The sequence below is a fragment of the Silurus aristotelis genome (genome assembly GCF_946808225.1).
Source record: "Silurus aristotelis genome assembly, chromosome: 6".
Classification (NCBI taxonomy): domain Eukaryota; kingdom Metazoa; phylum Chordata; class Actinopteri; order Siluriformes; family Siluridae; genus Silurus; species Silurus aristotelis.
Window position 1 is genome coordinate 10,845,632 of NC_139579.1, and position 24,298 is coordinate 10,869,929.

A 24,298-nucleotide genomic window follows, 5' to 3' on the forward strand; every position below is an offset into this window, starting at 1 on the left:
TCTACCCTCATCTGCTGCCTATGAGTGAAGTTTTATCACCGCTGGCCTCATTTTCATTCAAAAACGAACTCGAATAAATTTCAAAAACTTTGACAACCAGCTTTTGTTGAATAAAAAATATCGCCCCTCTCTGAGACAGAAGGTGCATCCAATCAGTCAGCTCTGAATATTTTTTTTCTACTTCATCTAAAATTATTTATTTTTATTTTATTTGTCCATTAAATACTAAAGGTTTTTCTACTTTCTCACAAGTAATAATTTTATTGGTGAATTGAAGATCCCCTTTTAAAAGATTGCTTTACTACTTTGTCTTTTTTTTCTTGACCGGCGTGTTTGATCTTTGTTTCATTCTGGCATGTTGATCGTCAATGCAGTGTTGAGGTGTACAATTTGAAATGTGTTTTCAAAAATAAAACCTCACAAATCAGCTGTTTTTGGCTTTTCACTAACATGTATGTTGGTGTTGAGGACTAGTGCATCTTTGAGCCAAAGTTCAATTCGAGTCAAATACTGTAAAAAATCAGATACACTAAGACATGTACTCAAGTCATATTGGAATTGGTGACGTTTAACTTTCACGCATGAATGCAAAACTGTTAATGGCAACTGTAGTTATAAAGCTATTGTAGCAACCTGTTTGTATTAATCACAGTCTAAATCCATCTTCATGGTTCTTCAGTTTAACCTTCTACATTAACCTGATGGATCTTTAGGCTGTTTATGTGGAACCATCTTCCACTACAGTGAGCCAACTCCTTTAACATATTCTACATAATCGTTTTATTATGAACTGTTCTCAGAAAGCAGAAATTTTGCAGATATTGGGGTTTTTTGTTGTTGTAATACTGTTGAATTCAATCATAGAAGATCTATTACCATTTTTGTCACTGGACCAAGTTCCACCTCAGAATGAATGTGTATGAATGTTGATATTTAAGCGGGACACGATAATAAATAATAATAACGAGTACTGACCTCCTGTATTTGTGAAACCTCATCAGTCAGCATTGTGACACTTGGTTGTTCTTTGTCCTGCTCTTGTCTGCCTCGTTCAAGATACACCTACAATACAATACAACAGTGAAGCACAAATAATCGAGTTAATAATAAGATAGAGAGTGTTTACTGAAACTGACCTTGATCACTTCAATCTTCTCTCCAAAATGTGTGCTGGGATCTGGCTTTATCTGGCACTGCTTTCCGCAAACCACTGCAGGCTGAATGCAAATCATTATTTGCAGTAGGACAGAAAACCATGCATTTTGTGTTGTGTGTGTTATAGATATCAATAAGGTGTTGGAAAAAAAAGTAAACAAAAAAGAGTTTACTTGTGATCTTCATATAACAAGTTGGTTTCTCGTGATCACACCATAATTTTCTTACCATAACCAAAGTTGTTTTCTTATTATCACAACTGAATTTTCTCATGAGCTTGACATAACAAACATTATAACGCCGTTTTACGAGATTAACGAGAATAAAGTCATAGCAATACGAGAATAAAAAAGTCGTAGCAGTGAAGTACTGCCATGTGTTGGTTACAACAGATTTTGTGACCATCGTTTTTTTTTTTTTTTTATTGGAGGGCACTATTGCTTAAATGCTGCTTAAAATTTATGACCTACAAAAGTTGACCATGCAACCAACATCAGCGGCCACTGTTCATTAAATGTTCACAGTGTTCGCTAAAGAAAAAAAGGCTAATTAAACTGTTCAGAAAAGACTAATTTACATATTCGAGCAATAGTTCCCTCTAAGGTCACAAAAATACGATGGTCACAGAATCTGCTGGTGTATTATCCTCTTAAGAAACTACACATCATCTTCAAATAGCATGTAGATGTAACCGTCGATTTGAGACAGATATTGTCTCTTTTGTGCGGTGCTGCTACAACTTTATTCTCGTAATTTCGACTTTATTCTCATAGAGCTATGACTTTATTCTCATAATTTCGAATTAATTCTCGTAATTTTGACTTTATTCTCAACTTTACATTCGTAATACCGACTTTATTCTCATAGTGCTACGACTTTACGATCTGCAATTACGCCACACCTCCTGATGCCCTGAATCAGTTCTTCGCTCGCTTTGACAACCACACCAGCAGAGTGAAAACTCAGACAGCACCACCACCAAAAGAGTGTCAGGTGAGATCCACTCTAAGAAAGATCAACATCAACAAAGCGGCAGGACCAGAGAGGGTGCCATGCCGCACACTGAAGTCATGTGCTGACCAACTAGCTGGGGTATTCACCAATATCTTTAACCTGACCCTGCAGCCAGCTTCAGTCCCTACGTGCCTCAAATCCACCACTATTGTTCCTGCGCTGAAAAAAATAACAGTAAGGTGTCTAAATGACCATCTCCCTGTCGCTCTGACACCAAATATTAAGTGCTTTGAGAGGCTTGTTTTTCCCACATCAATGCCAACATCTCCACTGATCTGGACGTTATCGAACGTCAAATTCGAGGGTCACACACTGCACATCACAAAGGATTTAACATGGACCATTAACACCTCCTACTTAGTAAAGAAATCTCAAGAAGGCCAAAGTACCCTTTCAGCTCTAAGTGAATTTCTACAGGGGCACGGTAAAGAGCATCACAGACTGTTTATGCCCCTCCCATCGGGCAAAAGATCCAGACACAATTAGGACACACACCAACAGACAAAGACACAGCTTCTTCCCCAGAGCTGTAGCCTTTTTCTTATAATCCTGTTTGCACTCCACTGTTTGCACCAAGTCCCACTGCACATACATTTCAATGTACATAGTCATATTATGTTTTAGTGCAATTATATTTTGTTTATTCTTTTGTATCACTACAATGACAATAAAGTCTCTAAGTCTCCAATCCAGGTCTATGACTTTATTCTCATAATTTCGACTATATTCTCATAGTGCTTTTTTACGTGGCACTAAAACACCTGCGTGCAAAAACATTGTTTTCTCGTGATCAGTACTTAATTTTTCCCCCTTCTCAAGTGTAGAACACTTATGTGTAAGTTGTCAATCACTGACAGACACAAAGTTATTTCAGTTTGAGTGAGTCTCTGATCAAAGTAAAAGCGAATTTGATCATCCATGATGCTGCGATGATGCTGCCTTTAGATCAGTGGTCCCCAACCTTTTTGCTCCACGGAGTGGTTTAATGGCAGACAATACTTTCACAGACCGGCCTTTAAGGTGGGGCGGATAAATACAACAAAATAAAATGATACGGCTGGCATAAAAACTGGTATTTTCTAAATATAATAATAAACGTGAATCCACTGTGCTGTTTTTTTTTCATTTTGCTAGCTTGGGGGGGTTTAAGTTTAGCGGTAATGTATTACATGTTAGCGGCCGGAGCAGCGCCTTTAAGAAGGTAAGACATGTGACCGAGGCATCATCTTCACATGCATCAAGAGTGAGTCATAGGCAGATGTGGCAGAGATAATCCAAAGTTTTTTCCAAAATAAAACATTGTTAAGAATCAGATAATAAATAAAACGGAAATAATGTAAGTGCCGGTCCACGGCCCGGGGGTTGGGACTACTGCTATAGTTTTACATATTAAATCCTTGGTCTAATGTGTATTTAGTCATAGCAGTGCTCTCTTTCTCTCTCTCTCTCTCTCTCTCTCTCTCTCTCTCTCTCTTACTTAAACTTTGTGCATAGTCCTTGTAATTGTTCTTAATTAATTCTAAATGAACTTAAATTAGAGCATCATGGAATAATGTGCAGTAAATTATTTTTTTTATATAGCTTTAATAAAGTGTATTAAAAGATTTGGGGAATCCGTATGCATCCTACTTGTGCTCCTGATTTATCGTTAACACTGTCAATTTAAAAAAGCTGTATTTTTCAAGTTTATTTTTAGCAACATTATGACTTTTATTTTTACAGTTTTCTCAGTTTCTTTGGAGCGTTTCTCAGATCAGAAATGAAATTCTCAAAACTACTTGTTCAACCTCCACATCATTTAGTCATTTGTGCTCATCATAAGAAAATTTCTTGTTGTTTGGATCAAATTGCGAATGCTTTTGTATATTCATTTAATGGATTGTGTACAAGTGTCTGCTGTTTCCTACATTATCAGTTGTTTATGTTCAGGTTGATCAAAATATATTATACTGGTTTCACCTAAATAGTTCTAACCCCCAAAACATCTCAGCATCAGTTCATTGAATGCAAAATGGTTAAACCTGTTGTCATCATCTGTCTTTTTTTTTTTTTTGTAAATGTTTCTTGAATTGATGAAGTGTGCAGATGAATCTTGAATGTCACTAATGAAGGCGAGTGAACGGCATCAGATCAACCAATGATCAATCAGTTCTCTAAAACAGGTCAAAGGTGAATCTTGTGAACCTTCAATTGGAGAGTGAATACAGACAGAGCAAAACACAGAATTATACATTCTGAAAATGGATGAATAACTAAGAAACAAACAAACACTTGTACAGTAAAAGTGTGAATGAAATATGCAATCAAATAAATGAATTTGTGCTGCTGAAATTCATAGATGTCGTACAGAAAGAAGTCAAATTTTGTGCATTTTCAGTCCAAATAGTTTATATCAAGAAATCCTGAAACTGTGCAGCGTCATACTGATACCACGCTGTTTGTACACATTGTTTTGAGAAATGCACTTACTGGTTTGCAAATATTAAGGAAGAATCGAGAAAATGCTCCAAAGCAACTGAGAAAAACTGTAATAAAATCTGATTGTTTTATCACAATGACAGCATTAGAAATCTATCCATTTATGACATGAGAAGAAAAACAGGACGAATGCAGCTGAGTGAAGAAGGCCAGGTTCAGGTGGTGTGTACGTCATTCCTGATTTGCACAGCATCTTCTGTTATAACAGAACTAAGTGACTAAACTAGTACAAAAGTTTGTGGACACGTGAGTGTATGAGCATACGTTTTTATTTGCTTTTTTAGACATCCCATTCCACACTGGGTCTCCATTTTCTGTTAGAATTAGCTCCACTCTTCTGGGAAGATGTTCCACTAGATTTTTGGAGTGTGCTTGTGGAGATTTGAGTTCATTTAAACACAAGGGTGTTCAGGTACTGCTCTTGGTGGGGTGAGGAGGCCTGGGGTGCACTCAGTTCATCCCAATTTATCCTCATTTACTGTGTTCAGTAGAGATAGCAGACGACTCAAGATCTTCAAATCCACCCCATATCTTCATGGAGCTGGCCTTGTGTCTCCTAGTTCAAGGGACAATTTCATGCTTCTTCTTCTTCTTTCGGCTTCTCCCATTAGGGGGCGCCACAGCGGATCATCCGTCTCCATACCCCCCTGTCCTGTACATCTCTTTCGCCTCTTTCAAACCAACTACCTGCATGTCTTCCCTCACCACATCCATAAACCTCCTACTTGGCTTTCCTCTTTTACTCCTACCTGGTGGCTCCATCCTCAGCATTATCCTACTGCTATACCCCATGTCCCTTCTCTGCACATCTCCAAATCATCTCAATCTCACCTCCTTCACCTTGTCTCCAAAACGTCCTACATGCACTGTCCCTCTAATAAACTAATTTCTAATCCTCTCCATCATCGTCACTCCCAACAAAAACCTCAACATCTTCAGCTCTGCTACCTCCAGCTTCACCTCCTGTCTTTTATTTAGTGCCACTGTCTCTAAACCATACAGCATCTCAGGTCTCACCACAGTCCTATAAACTTTCCCTTTCACTTCTCTTTTATCACAAATAGCACTCCTGCTATCACTCTTCTCCACCCACTCCACCCTGCCTGCACTCTTTTCTTCACTTGTCTAACACACTCTCCATTACTTTGCACTGTTGACCCCAGTTACCTGAACCTACACCACCTTCTCCACCTCTTCTCCCTGCAACCGCACCCCTCCACTGCCCTCCCTCTCATTCAAACACATGTAATCTGTTTTACTAATACTGACTTTCATTCCCCTTTCTCCAGCACGTACCTCCACCTCTACAGGCTCCTCTCAAACTGCTCCCTACTCTCACCACAAATAACAATATCATCCGCAAACATTATAGTCCATGGAGACTCCTGTCTGACCTCGTCTGTCAACCTGTCTATCACCACTGCAAACAGGAAAGGGCTCAGAGCTGATCCTTGATGCAGCTTAACCTCCACCTTGAACCAATCTGTCCTTCCTACTGCACACTTTACTGCTGTCACACTGTCCTCATACATGTCCTGCACCACCCTCACATACTTCTCTGACACACCTGACCAGACAATTTCATGCTACTACATGCAAATACATCATATACAATAGTGTGCCTAATGCTGTGGCTGGGAAAGTCAGGTGTCCCAGAATTTCTGTCCATATCTCAAATTGCAATGTTCTGTATTTTCCTTAATGAGCTGAAAATGCTTAATGTGTGGGCCATTCGATTCCTCAACAAGTAGCAGTTACTCTGTGTGATCTGATGTAATTGGTGTAGTAATTTTTCACCTATGAGCAGCAAATATATACTGTAGTTTTCATGTTATATCATTTTCCTGTCACCTAAACGATGTTGAATACACATTTCCTATAATACAGCTCTAGAGTTTGGCCTTCAGTATTATGCATGTGAATCAGAAGAGCTTTAACTTCTCCATCACCCTTTTGTCTGTAATGGAGACTCCCTGTGTATATCGCATCTAAATGTGTATTCATATGCGGAATTACCTTGTTGGTGATATCATTTAGCGTCTCGGCGGCTAGATTTTGTTTGTGGTCGTGCACTGCAAGCTTAAAAATGCCCTGTGAGAGAAGAGGAGACGGGAAACAGAAATCATTAATTCCTCATTTGATCATCTGATAAATTCCACAACAATAGCTTCTATCAGGTATATCATAGCATCGGCTTTATTTCAGATATAATCATCCCACTGCATTATCACATTCCTAGTGGGATTTCTATTAGTTTATAGTAGAGGAAGTAAAAAAAAAAAACACCATGCCATCATCCTGCCTGATCAGTCTGTGGGCTCATCCATGCATTCAAACGAAACTGGTCTGTTGTTTGCAAAAAAAAAACAATTCGAAATATGTTTGTCAGGTTTAAACAACAACACTGTAGACACCTAAGCAGGTACGAAAGAAGCCGTCTGAAAAAGGTAGCAAAAAACAAGCAGAGAGAAAAAAAGAGACGCAGATATTTTGTTACAAATTGTCATCATTTGCGATACAGTTCTTAAGCTGCAGATGTATTTTTTACAGCTTTGTTGACCAGGTGTGTCAGAAGGTGGACACAACATTTTTGGAATGTCTGAAAGCCCCAATAAATCTCTCATAGTAACTCGGATGTCTGGGATGACTCGACTGTTTTTCTTTAGTCCAAACATGCAAAAGCACTCCTTCCATGTCATGTACTGATGTACACTTTTACATCCCTCCGCGATAAATAAATCGTGCAGCGGTGATGTATGATGTTTTACACAGACCCAAACATTTAGAGAAGAACATTACGGACGAAATCTGATAGCTACAGAAGTCCTATTATGGCCTGTTTGGACAGCAGGGTATTACATAATAAAAGCTTTTGTCTAAGCCATATCTTTCTATAAATGTCACACAAAAAACAACCCATCAATATTTTTTCCTTTTATATAAGCTTAGTTACAAAACTTAAATGAATATTCAGTCATTAACTTTGTCATTCAAAGATCATTCAATTTTGTGTTTTTGTGTATGTGTTTATATACAAATGGAATCTTTCTAGAAAATGTTCTAATTGTGATCCTAATAAATGAACTCAGCCTTTGCTCAGAAAACCAGTACCACTATACAGATGGGAGATCCTCTAACTCCATAACAGCATTATGTAGGAAGCTCAGCGTGTGCATTCTCATTCGAGATTGATCATTACCTGCCTGGCATTCAGAATGATTCATGCTGCAGCTGACGTTAATGCAAATATATCTTCCTGTGTAAAACATTTTCCTATTGTTTCCCTGTAATACCTCATGTCCGCTTTTCCGATGGAGCACAGCATCTAAATCTAAGCAGCAAAAAGGAATCTAACAGCTTTCTGGTTTGGTTAGTTTAGTCTTTATAAAGTCTGATGCAATGTGTTTTTCACGATTATTAACAGCAATTTCAAAAAAGTTGAAAAAAGGTAATCTGTAAATAAAATACATACATAGGTCACATAATAAGGAATAAGGTAAGGTAAAAGTAAGGTCATTTTGAAATGTTGGCAATTTAAAAAAATATTGGGGCAGGGCCATGTCTACCACAGTGTAGCATTCTTTCTTCTTTTAACAGTCCGTATACAACTGGAAATTTATGTCCGATACAGGATTCTAACTGCATAACAGTCCTGGGTCTTCTTTATCGTATTTTTCGTTTCATGTTGGTCCCAATGTTTTCATTTGGTGAAAGGTCTAGACTCCATACAGGCCAATTCAGCACCCAGACATGTGTATACATTTCTGCATTGATGGAGACTTTCCAGATGTTAAAGCTTTCATCCCATAGGCACTAATGCACTAATTTCAGTAGAGATGCAGGTTTTTCAACCGTGCGCTAATGAATGGTGCCTGATGGCGTCCATGGTTTCCAAAAAGAATTTCAATCTCGATTTGTTTGACCACAGAAACAGTATTCCACTCTGCCTCAGTCTATTTTAAATTACCTTTGTCCCAGTGATATTTATGCTATTTCTGGATCATATGGCTTCTTTTTTGCATGATTAAGCTTTAAACTTCATTTTTGGATTAAATCCCCCCCAAAAAAAGCAAATGCAAATATTTTTTTTAAGAATTAATTTTAACATGTACTTCAAAGAATGCCACTATTTCTTAATCAGCCAAATGAATCTACACATTAACTACATTTAATCCGTTCAGTTTCATTGTTTCCCAAACCAGACTTCCTAAGAAAACACCCACGCACCACCAAAACACACACACGTACACACACGCAGTTTGGTTTTACGTAGGATACTGTTTGAAATAATCCTACCTCTAAATGCAGCATTAGATACAGATTAAAAAAATAAAATAAAATAAATCATATTTCAGTGGTGATTACAACACCAATATCAGCTCCAGTACACTGATAATGACTTCTCTCTAATCTGTACTCTGGCCAAAGGAACCGTTGCCTTTAATCCATGTGTGTTTTCACCTCCTTACACTGTTTAATGCCCATTTGTTAAGAGCATTTATTACACTAAAGATGAAGGAAGTTAGATATTCAAAATGAATCAAACTGTAATTGTACGCTAAGTGTCTACACCCTGGAACCAGTGCAGCACTTCCACAGATTAGAGAGATGACTGGCATGTGACAGTGAAATACAGGTTAAGCGTAATTTCACTACATGACTAATCATCCAAGAAGGTTAAAGAGCCAGTCAAAGGCATGGCAACAAATACCACAACAACCTAATCCCTAAATGCTTCTACTTAAATGGATGTATTTTATGACTCTAAAATGTATAATCATGATGCGTACATTCATGGCATTTGGCAGATCCCCCTAATCCAGAGCTACTTGGGTTAAGGGCCTTGCTCAATGATAGAATCCTCCGAGCCTGTTAAAGGTTTGGAAACATTTAGTGTTATGGTTTTTGAGACACATGCATGTTCCTTCTATGCAAAAAACTCAGTAAAAGGCAAAAACACAAGAGTTGGACAATAAATAAGTGCAAGAAAGTTCTAGATAGATGAATCCAAATTAGACATTTGTAGCTCTAACAGAAGAACTCGTAAGATGGAGAACAAGAGAGAAGACGTTAGCGAAATTCCTCAACCCCTAATTAAACATGGAGGTGGAATTTTTATTGTTTTAGAGTAGGGAAGGTTGGAGACTTATTCCAGGTAAAAGGAACTCAACATAGCAACCATTCCATACTTCAACACCATGCATTTTCATCTTAACTGAACTTCTCCATACAACAAGACATTGAGCCTGGAGTGTTATCTATCATGCCCAGTCACTGTACCTAAATCCTATTGAACTGCTCTGGGATGAACTCAATTGTAAGAAATAAATCTTCACTTGTGAAGAACACTTTTGGCAGATTTGACAAGAGGCATGGCAAAGTATTTCAGCTAAATGTTTGGAGAAAAAAAGTGTGTGTACAGCTGTTATTTGTGCTAAGGGAGGATGTTTCACTGAAAATAAGGTTGAACATCTGTACATTTATATATTTGTATAGTCAAAGTATATCTTTAAACCATTAAATGCCCTAGTTTGGTGCATAGAAACAAAAGGAACGTGAATATGTCTCTCAGAAACCATAAAACACTAGGTGTTTCCACACATTTTACAGGCTTTGTATTTAATTCTATAAAGCTGTTTTTGGACAATGTCCTGTGATAATAGTGCTGTACAAGAATTTTAATTAAACTGAACTGTTTTTAGGAGAGATTTATTTAACATCTATGGAAATAGCTTGTTTCTGTCACAATGCTTTGATGTGTTTCCTGGTACTGTAAAGTCTTCAGAATAGAAGACTTTCTGGCTTCTTTGTAAAAACAACAACAACAAAAAAAAAAGACAAGCTGAGGGGTGATTATTGCAGATAAAACAAAACTAACACAGGAACTAACTTGTCTCTCAAACAGCATTAAATCTAACAAGAACCATTAAAACGTGCAAAGAGTTGCTTTAATAACTAGAAAACTGTAATTATTGGGAAATCACTGTGTGATAATTGAGATAATACATCAGACCGTGTTGTTATAGCAAAATATGAACTTTATGAATGAATAATTTTTATACACAATTTACAGATAATATTATTTACAGATTCCATTGGCTAAACATCAACAAAAAACTGGAAAGTTACCGCACCCTACCCAGCAAAGCCTTCTCTACTGGCCTAATCACTATCAGAAGCACTGACCTACATTTACAACCTAAATTTAAATATTTGTGTTAATTAATTCCCAACAGTTTATTCTTTTCATTTCGTAGCGTTTCTCTTGGCTGCACTGCTTCCAGTACGTGTATGTGGATATTAGATTTTTTGTCTAATTAGATTTCAGCCTCTATGTGCTGCCATGTCAATCTAATCTGCCCACGGCCTTCAGAATCAGTAGTGCTGGCCGATGTACCTTAGACTATATTAGCAATGAGTCTGTTTTTTTAACCAATAAGATTTTAAATTCGCCTCACAGTCAAGTCAAGTCAAGTCAAGTTTATTTGTATAGCGCTTTTCACAACAGACATTGTCTCAAAGCAGCTTTACAGAAAACAACAGTGAAGGTGAATGGTGTGCGTTTGTCCCTGATGAGCAGCCGTGGCGACAGTGGCAAGGAAAAACTCCCTTAGATGATATGAGGAAGAAACCTTGAGAGGAACCAGACTCAAAGGGGAACCCATCCTCATATGGGTGACATCAAAAGTTTGGTCATAAATCTTTCAACAATACAGAACAATTTGTGATCATCATAGATCCAGCATCAGCTTCTCCATGCCAGGGTCACAGTCTAGCTAGCTGGCTCAGAATAGTGTCAGCATTTTTCCGTCATCTGATTTGTTGGTCAGAGGGAAACTGTTACAGCCAAGTTCGACTGGCAAACACGTGTAGCGATCTGCACACATTAATACATCTGAATTAGACTTTTTTATGCCCACAATGGCTGACGAAGGAAGATAAATTTATTTGAAGAAAGAGAAATAAATTTTGAAGAAAAGCTAAACGTCGTGAGGAGGTCGGCCAACCCCTAAGCTAGCTAGTGTGTCTCAGCCCCGGAAAGGGTTTGTTCGCCACTTCCAGACCAGTAAATACAAGCGGTACCACTGGATTACAGCCTCTGAGGAGCGCTGCACATTATGAATCTGCATCTCTGGTGAGCAGGTTGTATTTTATTTACATTATTTATGTTTATGTTTAGACAAATATTGATTCTAAACTGCTCCAGATGATGTAGGTGCACAGTTGTGGTTGTAATGTAGAGGTTTGAGGTCTTAACTGTGTTTCTTGCTTTATTAAAATGGTTTTCACCCTCCATATGTGACATGCCTCTCTCTCTGTAATGCCGCGTGTATATATATTTCGTTTTTGTATAGTATTAATGGTTTCTATAATTGCGATGTGATAGTGGTGGTATTAAGAGGTGGATTAAGTCGGGTAAGTCCTCACTGAAGGCCCAGGTACCAAACTCACCCCAGACCTCTTCACAGCACATTTGCATTAATGGCATTTTGGCAGACATGCTTATCCAGAGCGACTTACATTTATTTAATTCATATAAAGGAGTTAAGGGGTTAAGGCCACTTGCTCAGAGGTCCGACTCAGGTGCCCAGGTGTGGTAGCTTGGTGTATTCAGATCCAAAGTCCAATTTCTTAACCACTCCCCACTAAAAACTAGGAGGCTTTTAATTGTCAAATGTACATTACAGCACAGTGAAATTCTTTCTTTGACTACCCCAGCAATGATAGGAAGCTGGGGTCAGGCAGAGGGAGTATAGAGGTTTAAGAAACTTTCTCAAGGGCCCAAGAGTGGCAGCCTGGTAATACTGAGGCTTGAACCACGGATCTTCCAATCACTTACCCAGAGCCTTAACCACTGAGATACTGCTTCCCATTCCTGATTTTACTAATAAGCTGAATGAGCCCAATGCCCCTCAGCCATACCCCAAAATCTAGTAGAAAGCCTCCTCAGAAGAGTGGAGATTACGAGGTGGTATCAAAAGGTTTCGAGACTAATGGTACTAACTGGTGCTATTCTGACTATGTGCGTTACCATATCTACGATTTCATCATGGACAACAAGTTAGAACAAAGAGCAAACGTGAAAATTCTGGCATGAAACTGTGCAAATCTGCCACAGAGGCATTTGATATTCAATTCAATTCATTTTTATTTGAATGCCCTACCACACTCGCGAGATTTGGCTCGCTAGAAAGGTCATTGATTTGAAACCACTGCAAAGATCCAGCACAAATTGCAGGAGGTGCTTGACAAGCTTTAAAAAGAACACTTCCAGGACATGTGTCCTGAGTGTGGTAGGGCATTCAAATAAAAATGAATTTAATTGAATATTAAATGCCTCTGTGGCAAAAAATAGTCCCCTTAAACAGCAATACAGCACTTCCAGCGTTCCTGGAATGTTCCAGAAGTCGCAGGAACGCTGGAAGTGCTGTATTGCTGTTCAAGGGGACTATTTTTTGACGGTGATGCATAAACATAGATGAATGAAGTACATTTTATGATACCACCTTATAATATAACAGCAAAGAAGGAACAAATCTGGAATGGGATGTTCAACAAGGACAAATGGGGTCTTATGGTCAGGGGAACACAAACTTTTAGTCATGCAGTGTAGCTTGCAGTATCTAAGAAAGTTGGTTCAATCCTGTGCTTGGGTTTGTGTCTGTGAAGTTTGTTAACATATGTGTATCTTCCCAAAAACCATTTGGCAGATGGTGGACCCTAAATTATTGTGAATAAGTGTTTGAGTGATTGTGTGTGTGTGTGTGTTTTTGTTGTCTGTGTGTGTGTGTGTGTGTGTGTGTGTGTGTGTGTGTGTGTGTGTGTGTGTGTGTGTGTGTGTGTGTGTGAAAGCTGACCTAATTTTTTACTGGCTTCCTATGCAGGGTGTGTTCCAAAATGTTTTTTTTTTTTTTAACACAAGCATTTTTGTTTTGACATGATTACGTGATTGAATGCGTGTGTGTTCATGTCACAGCAGAACTATTAGGAAAATAATGCGCTAGTTAAAAAAAAAAACCATCAGCTCTGTTTACTGGGTGTTCTGACAGGCAGAATGTAAAGGATGTACTTTTATTTGTTCGGATCAGAGAGCGAGGCAAAGACAAAGAAGAACAGCCTGGGGGTACATACACGAACACACACACAGGTGCAATGCTTAAACCACAATCATTACCTTGTATACACACAATACCGCACATAAAGCATATCATATAGGCTTTCTAACCTGTAATCGCATATGAATTGAGAAGATCGCTGATCTTTTGTTTGCATCAATAGTAAAAAGAAGGAGCCAAAAAGAAAAGGACAGCAAAAGGAAGATAGGAGATGGATAGAACAAGTGTTAAATGTTCAGAAAAACCTACAGACGCTATACATTACATCGACCCATCAGTCAGATAGAAGCCATAAGCCATGAAGAGGGAGTGTGAACACACCCAAAGAGCTGGAACAAAACATGCTGCAACTTGCTTTTCCGATTCTTATAAACTCATCTTTCATCTGTGGTGGCATCAAATAATTATTATAATACAACTGAAATATTATAATAAATGTATTGGGTGGATCCAAATATCCAATATCATGTTACATGCATGCATAAGCACACACACATACGCACAAAACGTATTTACACCTTACAGTTTATTAACAATTAACTGTATTTAGTTCCACTTGTTGCTTGTGTTAGTTAAAAAAAAGTGCACAGACAAAAGCATGACTTAAGGAATGACGAATGCATGTACTCTTTCACTCACCTACTCACATGGCAGTTAACCAAAAATTCAGTTCCCCATTGAGAAGGCACAGAGACGAACCCCCCAAGGTCATTCCTCTACATGCCTTTACAAAAACCTCTGTACATGCACACATGCTTTATACACACACTGATACACTTTCACTAACTGCCCCAGAGCAAAGAAATCTTACACACTAAAAACAGAACCGTCAAGACCTACGATCATGTTCAGTCTGGATCTGTGTGAGCTCTCATTATCTGCGGCTTCTTTACAGCACATGGGTTGTAACTTGTTGAGGTTTATGGTACATGGTGTTTAGCAGTGAAAAAGAAAAATCCTAAAAGCCAACTATGAAATCCTAGATTTGAAAAACGTTTTGCTAAAGTAAACAAAATTACAGGTATCTATGAAACTAAAAATACCATTAATCTTTCAATAAATGAAATAATTTTTAGTAAATATTTGGACGTCCCAGCAGCTTTCAGGGCTTTTATTCTCCTCTTCAGATGTACACACTTAATGTTTTTTTGGAAAATTATTCAGAAAAAATGCATTTCATAATTACAATTTAATATCTGGTTTCTCTCAAGTTTTCTCCCTTATACCATCTCAGGGACTTTTCCGCTTACCTCTGCCGCCCCTGGCTCACTCAACAGGGATCAATTCATAGGGACAAATTTATGAAGCTAAAATGATCTGTGAAGCTTTGGGACAATGTCCATTGTTAATAAATAAAACTAAATTGAATTTTGGAATTTCCTAACATAAACAACCTTATTACAAACATTGAACCATCAGTTGTATATGAGACAAAAGCCATGATGGGAAAAGCTAAAGAGCTTGCTAATGCTTGCTAGCAGGTGGAAATTAGGAATTTCATACTGCAATCTGCAATGAACTGCACCGTAAAAAGAAATGTGAACTGACAGAGTACTGGATTAGTACAGGTTTGATATCACTGAGAAATCTGACCCTCAATTAAGCAGACAATAACTGATTTCGGTTCGAAGGAGAAAACAGAATCAAGGGCATTTGAATGATTTTTATTTTGCTTTCACATTAAATAAAGAGTAACAGTGAGCACCACTGACCAGTGCTCCTGTCCCTTTCTTCACTTCGGATCTGCCTAATTCATCTCAATGCTCTACCTCTGGATAGAGTTCTCTTCAATTGGAGACAATCTATGCACCTGAGGATGGTTCCACCTTAACAGCCTGAAGATCCATGAAGTTACTGAACAACTCAATAACTTTGAGGATGGATTTGGGCTGAAATTTATATCAACAGCCTGCCACAATGCTTTAGAGCCGCAGTTTACATAAACAGTTTTGCATTTAAGCGCCCATTACTAAACAGTACACCTCGACAATGATGGAACTATAATTAATAGACATTAGGTGCCACCCAGATGTGGACGGGTTGCATTTTAAATCTGGTTCCTCTCAAACTTTCTCCCAAGGCTTCTTCTCTCAATACTGCTGCCACTGACTCAATCATTGGGAATAAACTAATAAGGAACAAACTTGCTTAGAGGCAGTTATACACGTACTGTATAGGCACTAAAATGTATACATTTTAACTTTATAACCTTTTTAACTCTGTAAAGCTGCTTTTGGACAATATCCACTTTTAAAAGTGCTCTAGAAATAGAACTGAATTAAGCTGAATGTACAAGTTTATACGACAGCAATCAGACATGACGGTGTGATGAGGCTCAACTTCAGCCTTAATAATTTACCTATAAGTGCTTCTGGCTTTTAGCCACATGCCACCTAATACAATATTTATTTATATTTGTTGATTTATTCATTGATAAAGCACTTTTGTACGTCCATCTGTATAAAGGCGGCTGCTAAATGTCTTAAATGTAAATGTATTTAAAAAAACAATACATCGTATGTTTTGCTAATTTTAGAGGAATTTTTCTTTACTTGTTCTGACACAACTAAACACATCTGCAGGTTCTGTTCCTGAGAACACAAAGTCTTCTGTCCTGAAAAGTTTGCTGTGGCAGAAAAATGTAAAGCACAGCTTCACCTCACTTTATTTTCCATTTTAGTATTCCTCATCAGCTTTCTCTCCTTTTATAATTACCAGTAATATTTAATCATTAAACATGATTGACTGTGCCACATACACACAGCAAGTGAAAATACATTACATTTAGTACAATTATTTTAAATAAATCTAATATTTTCTTTTATATGACACACCAAAAATAGGAATATTATATTAAACAGAAACATTTAATCATATTACACAGAAACCTATATTAAACCTCATTTTTACTACATTTAAAATAAACTACAGATGGGTTTCATATTTAGTTTACATCTATTGTAATATTATAAAAAAATTTGCATTCAAGATATTCTCAATTAATTAAGGTTTAGTTTTCTATCAAACATTTTTTTTAAAGCAAAATACAAGGCATATAATGTTTTGTGTGTACGGATGAATTTGCCCTGAATGATTCCTTTCCTATGAGTCTATTGCTGAGCAGGTCTTTTTCCTACATCAGTGTAATTGGATTTATGTTCGGACTAATCTTTATATTTATTCACTGCACATACAAAGTCAGGGCAGAGAACATTCCTCATGGAATGAAAAGAAGATCTATTCAGCATTTACAGCACAATCTGTTCAGCAAAAGAGTAATAAAAAGAATAATAATACCATGATCAATAGATATATCCTCAAAGAAATTTATCAATATACACATATATACGCATTCTATCTAAGCGTTATATGGCTTGTATATGGCTTTAATAAAATTTGATTTTTTTAAACTATGTTCTATAACTGAATATTATATTATTATTATTATTATTATTATTATTATTATTATTATTATTATTATTATTATCATCATCAGTATTATTATAGCTGCTCTGTACATAACATTTATATTTGTAATGTGATTGGATATTGGCATAGGGCTGTTCTTACACACACACACACACACACACACACACACACTGATAGCATTAGATTACCTGGCCTTCTTGTTGTAGTTCCTCTTTAAAATTCTAGACCGGCTTTAAAACAAAAAGAACATCTACACTCCTTTCCTTCACAGAAGAGCTTCAGAACACTAATTAAAACTGTAATCAATAATTTATTTTAATAAAATCCTTCAGGTAGATCCACATCCACATAAGCACAGCATAGTAGACATAAAAAAGCATAAATTAAACCTCAATTAATATTTAACAAAGGCCGCCTCAGCAGACGTAGAGTTTTGGTGCTTACCTCAGACTAGACATCTGGATGTTGCTTGCTGATAGTCTGAGCATGTTCTGTGTGTCAAAGTAAATACCGATCATATTACATGGCAGAGGCGAGGTCACACTGTAAACCAGCCTTCAATCATAACCCTTTTTACAGCTCCCCCTTCAGGACACAAACTGTGCAACGTACAAATAAAAACATATACAGTGCTGTGAAAAAGGAGATTTTAAAAAGGAGAAATATTTTTCCATATTTGTATTAATAGTAATTAATATTACACAAAAAGAACCCGAGTAAATAAAAAATGCTTGTTTTACCTAATGATTTTATTTATTAAGTAAAAAAAACTGCTCAAACCTGATATGCCCAATGTGAAAAGTAATTCCCCCCCAAACCTTAATAACTGGTTGTGTGGCAGCAACAACTGCAATTAAGCGTTTTATAAACTGCCACTGAGTCTTTCAGATTGTTGTAGAGGAATTTCGGCCCACTCTTCCTTACAGAATTGTTTTAATTCAGCCACATTGGGGGTTTTTTAAGCATGAACGGCCTGTTTAAGGTTATGCCACAGCATATCACTAGGATTTAAGTCTGGATTTTGACTTGGCCACTCCAAATTAATTTTCTTTTTTTTTAGCCATTCAGAGGTGAACTTGGTGGTAGGTTTCGAATCGTTATCTTGCTGCACAAACCAAACAACAAAGGTAAGCTTGAGGTCAGTGCTTCTTTAACTTGTGTAAGGCATATTATATCAAGAAATATGGGATACATACATTTACAGTATGAGAAAGGTACATTGGATATACAACTGTACAAAAGTTATACAGTGTATATACAGATGACAGATAGGTAAAAGACAGTCTTTGATCTTCTATTAATATCATAGCAATAATTCATATTTAGTGAATAAACCCCTGCAAAACACAGCTTTCTTCATTTCTTCGAACTGCTAAGACTGTATTTCTGTATTCTTTACAGGTGATGTAAAGACTACCAAACAGCATTACCTAATCAGTCTTCTGATTTTACCCTGACCAAGAAACACTGTATTCCTCCCTTGTGATAACACTGTAAGTGATAGCAGCTGTACGTCGTGTAACCGTGCAAAGTTTTTTAAAATCCCATTTATCATGTTCATGTCTGCTTGACATAACCATACAAATTTGTGTATCTTGTTTTAAAACAGTTAAAATTTTGTGCTTTGAGTACAATCCTCACATACTGAACACTGGATGTTCAACATGGCACCTCATGTTAAAGACTCTCTGAGGATTTGTATGGCCGTCAACCCAAAAGGAAGCCTTTTCTAAAGCTGGCTTACAAGAAACCCCACAAAAAGTTTGCTGAAGACCTGTCCAAGAGCATGAATTACTGAAATCATCTCCTGTTGTCCAAAGAGACTTGTTTGGCTCAGATGGTGTCCAGCATGTGGTAATGATGCCCTGGTGAGGAGTACCAAGAAAATTGTCTCTTGCCTACAGTTAAGCATGGTGGTGTTAGCATCATGGTCTGGAGCTGCATGAGTGCTGCTGGTACTTGGAAGCTGTAGTTCATTAAATGAGACGTGGATTCCAACATATACTGTGACATTTAAAAAAACTACTGGGTCCTTGCGGCATCAGGCGACTCTAGGCGGAGGTCTGAGCCGGTGCAACACCCATACTTTGTTCTCTGCTGGGGGCTAAGCTTCCAAAGATCAACGATTTCCAATGTGTCCACGAATTGCCAGTTTGAGGGGGGCAAGCCCAATGGTTTGGTGCATCGACGGGGTAACCGTTTGGCCAGAATATTCTGTCACGGGCAGGAACAGGGACAAATTATTCTGTTAAAGAACACGATGCAAGACAAAATTATTCTGTCAGTGAATAGTGAGATAATCTGGACCCAAGTAAATGTCTTTGATGTGCTTAAATACCGAGTGGCATGGAAAAAACGGTAAGATCGCCACTGATACAGCCATGATACAGCACCCCTGGAACACAGAGTGTTAAGGGCTTTGCTGAAAGGCTTAAGAGCAGCAGTTTGACAATAGTGGGGCTTGAACCAAAAACTTTTTGATGAGTACCCCAGAGCCTTAACTACTGAGCTACCACTTTATCAGACCTTTTCTTACTGAACGAAATGTAATTACCACCTCTGAATTTGTGCTTCCAGCAAGTTGTTGATGTTGCCAGGGAGACACTGCTGTCAATCATCATATAACATGCAATAATTGCCCCACAGCTCTGATCAAACAGGAAAGAGTAGTTTTTTTGTAGCTTTGTAGTTAGGCATAAACAGTACATTTATCATTACTAAATGATTTTTCAATGACAGATCAGTCACAACGTCCTCCTTTTTTAAAAATTGGAATCGTGTTGGCTTCAAAGATGTTTTCGCAACCAGTAGAAACATTGAACATTCTGACTGACTGAATGCTTGAATAAAAAATAGGCCACATGCATATAGCTAGCTGTGTACCTGCGGCAATACATTGTCTTGGCATTGCTATTTGGTAGACATACTGTGTTATATGGTGCATCTACTATAAATGGAACTGCAACTGATATGAAGTAGTGCTGTCAACTAATTGTGTAAATTGTTGCTTGCAGTGTTATTTATATTGTGCTTTCACTTTTCTCGACTATACTTCTCAGGCAGCTTTAGTGATATGTGGCTATTTAGGGTATATGCTCTAAGTCCTCAGAAAGCACCATTGCTACCATCTTTCCTACAGTTCTATGTTCCTATTTGTCCTTAACAGAATGGAAGGGTAACGCTGATATATCTGCGTACACTTACTATACACTTAAATTGTTGAGGATTTTTTTCTGCTAAATTTGGGTAAGACGTAAATACTTTTACTAGGAAAAATGAGAAGTAAGTACACTTCAAGGCTCTTCTCTGTTCTGGCACCGAGGTGGTAGATGACTATAGATCTACCTCTTCCTGAAACACTTAAATTAGCACTTTCCTAGTTTGTAGAATTCAAGAGTTATATTTATATTAAGTTTGTAATCTTGTGTACCAGTGTAGATTTATTCATTACTAGAGACTCAAAGCACTTTTGTACGTCGCTCTGGATAAGGGCGTCTGCTAAATGCCACAAATGTAAGTGTAAATGTACAGTACATACACCAACCCCATCTAAATGGCAGAGGAGGCGGAGTCGCAGCTATTTATAATAAAAATAATAATAATCTAAGCGTCACACAAAAACTAAACACAAATGTAAAACATTTGCAGTTCTTTACACCAACATCAAATATTCAAAGTGTCCAAAAGCAGATCCAGTCAATCAATTCCATTAATTATTATTTATAGACCCCCAGGGCCCTACTCTGATTTTCTCATAGAATTTGCAGATTTCATCACAAATTTAGCTCCTTCTTTAATCAAAGCATTAATTGTTGGTGACTTAAATATTCAATTTTTTTTATTTTTTCATTTTGATAATCAGGAACTCCTTTAGAGCAGCCGTTGTGTTCAATCTAGATTCTGTTGGAATTAATCAGAATGTTATAAGACCCACTCTTATTGGTGGACATACTCTTGATTTGTTATTAACATTTGGATTAAAAATAAAAAATGTATTCATAATTCCACAGTCTGAAGCTATTTCAGATCATTACCTTATCTCTTTTAAAATGTTCCTCAGTCATTGCATTAGTACCTCGTCACGTTACCATGTTAAGCGTACATTCACATCGACTACAGCAGCGGGTTTTATCAATAATTTACCGGGACTGTCGATGTTAATTGTAGTGTATTGGTTTAAACATTGCAATGGTAGGGTTCCTTTAAGAGAACTGGGAGGATATTACTAGGACTCCTGGAAAGGTTGTGCAATGGTTTGTGGTGTTCCTTGTAGAAGTTTAGGTGTGTGTAAAAGCCCTCGGCGGTGAATTAAGCGTACTTTCACGTCAGCTACAGCAGCGCGTTTTATCAATAATCTTCCAGAAATTACGATATTAGATAGATCTCCGTCAGACCCCGCAGAGCTCGACTGGGCCACTGAACATCTAAAAACAACGTTACGTTACACTCTAGATGATTGAGCTCCCCTTAAGAGTGGTATAATGATCATACGTGCACCTTAAAACAGACCACTCGAAAATTAGAACGTAAATGGTGTCAAACAAAATTAACAGTATTTCAAATAGCATGGAAGGAGAGCCTCTTAAATTATAGAAAACCTCTTAGTGCTGCTAGATCAGCATATTTCTCCACCCTCATAGAAAATAACAAGCATAATCCTAGATTTTTATTCAGCACGGTAGCAAAATTAACAGGAAATTAAAGCACTGCACTAACATGCACACCATCATTAGGTAGTAATGATTTCATGAACTTTTTTAATAATAAAATTGAAAACATCAGGCAAGAATTCCAGACGGTTAATATAAATCCAAATTATTTTACAAGTAACCCTGTATACAGCAGTGTAATTATAGCAGACAATCAACTACAAAGCTTCACTCCTATTCATGAGAATGACTTAATTTCATTAATTTCCTCATCAAAACCATCAACCTGCATTCTCGATCCCTTGCCTACAAGTTTCTTAAAACAGATAACTCCAGAGGTAATTGAACCTGTTTTAAAAATAATAAACTCTTCCATTAGCACTGGTTATGTACCTAAATCCTTCAAACTGGCAGTTATCCACCCCCTTATTAAGAAACCTGACCTTGACCCATGTCAGTTGTCCAACTACAGACCAATATCAAATCTCCCCTTTATATCCAAAATTTTAGAAAAGGTTGTAGCACAGCAGTTATGCTCACACCTACTTATGAATAACATTTTTTAAATGTATCAGTCAGAAATTTCGGCCTCATCATAGCACAGAGACGGCGCTAGTTAAGGTGGTAAATGACCTGTTATTGGCCTCTGATCAGGGTTTTGTCTCCTTACTTGTTTTGCTCGACCGTAGTGCAGCTTTTGACACCATTGATCACACTATACTACTTGCTAGACATGAAAACGTTGTTGGAATAAAGGGAACAGCTCTCTCTTGTTGGCTCAGGTCTTATTTGACTGATCGCTATCAGTTTGTTGATGTAAATGGTGAGTTCTCCACACTCTATGAGGTTAAGTTTGGTGTTCCTCAAGGATCTGTCTTAGGCCCACTGCTACATATGCTGCCTCTTGGTGAAATCATTCATAAACATGGGATTCGCTTCCATTGCTATGCTGATGACACACAGCTGTATATTTCAGCAAAGCCAGATGAGAGAGATCAGCTTAACAATGTTGAGAAGTGTGTAAAGGACATTAGACAGTGGATGCTTAATAACTTTCTTCTGCTCAACTCAGTTAAGACGGAAGTACTTTTACTAGGACCACATGCAGCTAGAAGTAAACTTTCCGATTACGTAGCATCTCTGGATGGTGTTTCTGTTTCAGCATGTACGGCTGTCAAAGACCTCGGTGTGATTATTGACCCGAGTCTTTCCTTTGAGTCTCACGTGAATAATATTACCAGGATCACCTTGTTTCACCTTAGAAATATTGCTAAAATTAGAAATATGATGTCGTTACAGGATGCAGAAAAACTAGTTCATGCTTTTGTTACATCTAGATTAGACTACTGTAACGCTTTACTGTCTGGGTGTGCGAGTGAGTGCATAAATAAGCTTCAGTTATTTCAGAATGCAGCAGGAAGAGTCCTCACTAGATCTAGGAAATATGACCACATCACCCCTGTTTTAATCAGTCTACACTGGCTCCCAATTAAATCTCGCATTGATTATAAAATACTACTACTGACGTATAAAGCACTTAACGGTCTCGCACCGCAGTATCTGAGTGAACTTCTGATCCTCCACGCCTACTTAGATCAAAAGGTGCAGGCTATCTGTTGGTTCCTCAAATAATGAAGACTACAGCAGGGGGCAGATCTTTCTCTTATAAAGCCCCGCAGTTATGGAACAGCCTTCCAACCAGTGTTCGGGACTCAGACACAATCTCAGTGTTCAAGTCGAGGTTGAAAACTTATTTATTTAGTCAAGCCTTTAATCAGTAGATTTTTCTTAGGTAAAGGCTCAGATCTGGAGGGATCATGGATATAGAGTGTTTGGTGAACTGGTATATTTGTATGCTGTCGTCCCCTCACATTCACACGTTCACTCAGGTGTGTTGACGGTGGTGTGGTGGGTCGTCTCTTATCCCAGAGATCCCTCATGTCTGTGTTACCTTCTGGTTCTCCCTTTTAGTTATGCTGCCATAGCGAGTTTTGCCGGAGTCCAAACTGCACAGTGATATTAACTTTCATACACCAATAGGGACACTTAATAATCCATATCCTTCTCTTCCCGTCACCCTCTTCTCTCTCTCTCTCTCTCTCTCTCTCTCTCTCTCTCTCTCTCTCTCTCTCTCGGTCGAGTTAAACATGCTCCTGAGGCTCCAGTGATCACTGTTCCTGCCCCTCTCCCCTCCGTGGATCTTCACACTTTTGTGCAGCTTGGGACGGTCTCTCATCAACACCTTGGGTGGTTCCATGAAATTCCGGAGTAGAACGGGTGCTTTGAGGATGGATTGGACTGTAGTTAATGTCAACAGACTGCTACACTGACTCAGGAATACAGTTTGCTTCTGATCGTCATCACTGTACCCCGCAACATTGTATATCTGCTTTAAATGGACATTTGGTGCAACCCAGATGAGGATGGGTTCCCTCTTGAGTCTGGTTCCTCTCAAGG

The 24,298-nt window shown here is 37.9% G+C and overlaps 1 protein-coding gene and 1 long non-coding RNA gene across 3 annotated transcripts in view; one reads left to right on the top strand and one right to left on the bottom strand.

Annotated features, from left to right (window-relative positions):
• tuft1b (tuftelin 1b) overlaps positions 1–24,298 on the bottom strand; it is a 55,089-nt gene that overhangs the window by 22,123 nt on the left and 8,668 nt on the right. For both annotated transcript variants that reach the window (XM_083543352.1, XM_083543351.1), the window contains exons 2-4: positions 6,664–6,738; positions 1,137–1,217; positions 976–1,062 (exon numbers count right to left, since the gene is read on the bottom strand). In XM_083543352.1, the coding sequence (XP_083399478.1) occupies positions 976–1,062; positions 1,137–1,217; positions 6,664–6,738 (243 nt within the window). The remainder of the gene's footprint in view (positions 1–975; positions 1,063–1,136; positions 1,218–6,663; positions 6,739–24,298) is intronic.
• Positions 10,733–15,300, top strand: LOC310727195. Its single transcript, XR_014533962.1, has 3 exons — positions 10,733–11,106; positions 11,419–12,936; positions 13,053–15,300. It is a non-coding gene; the product is annotated as an uncharacterized lncRNA (long non-coding RNA).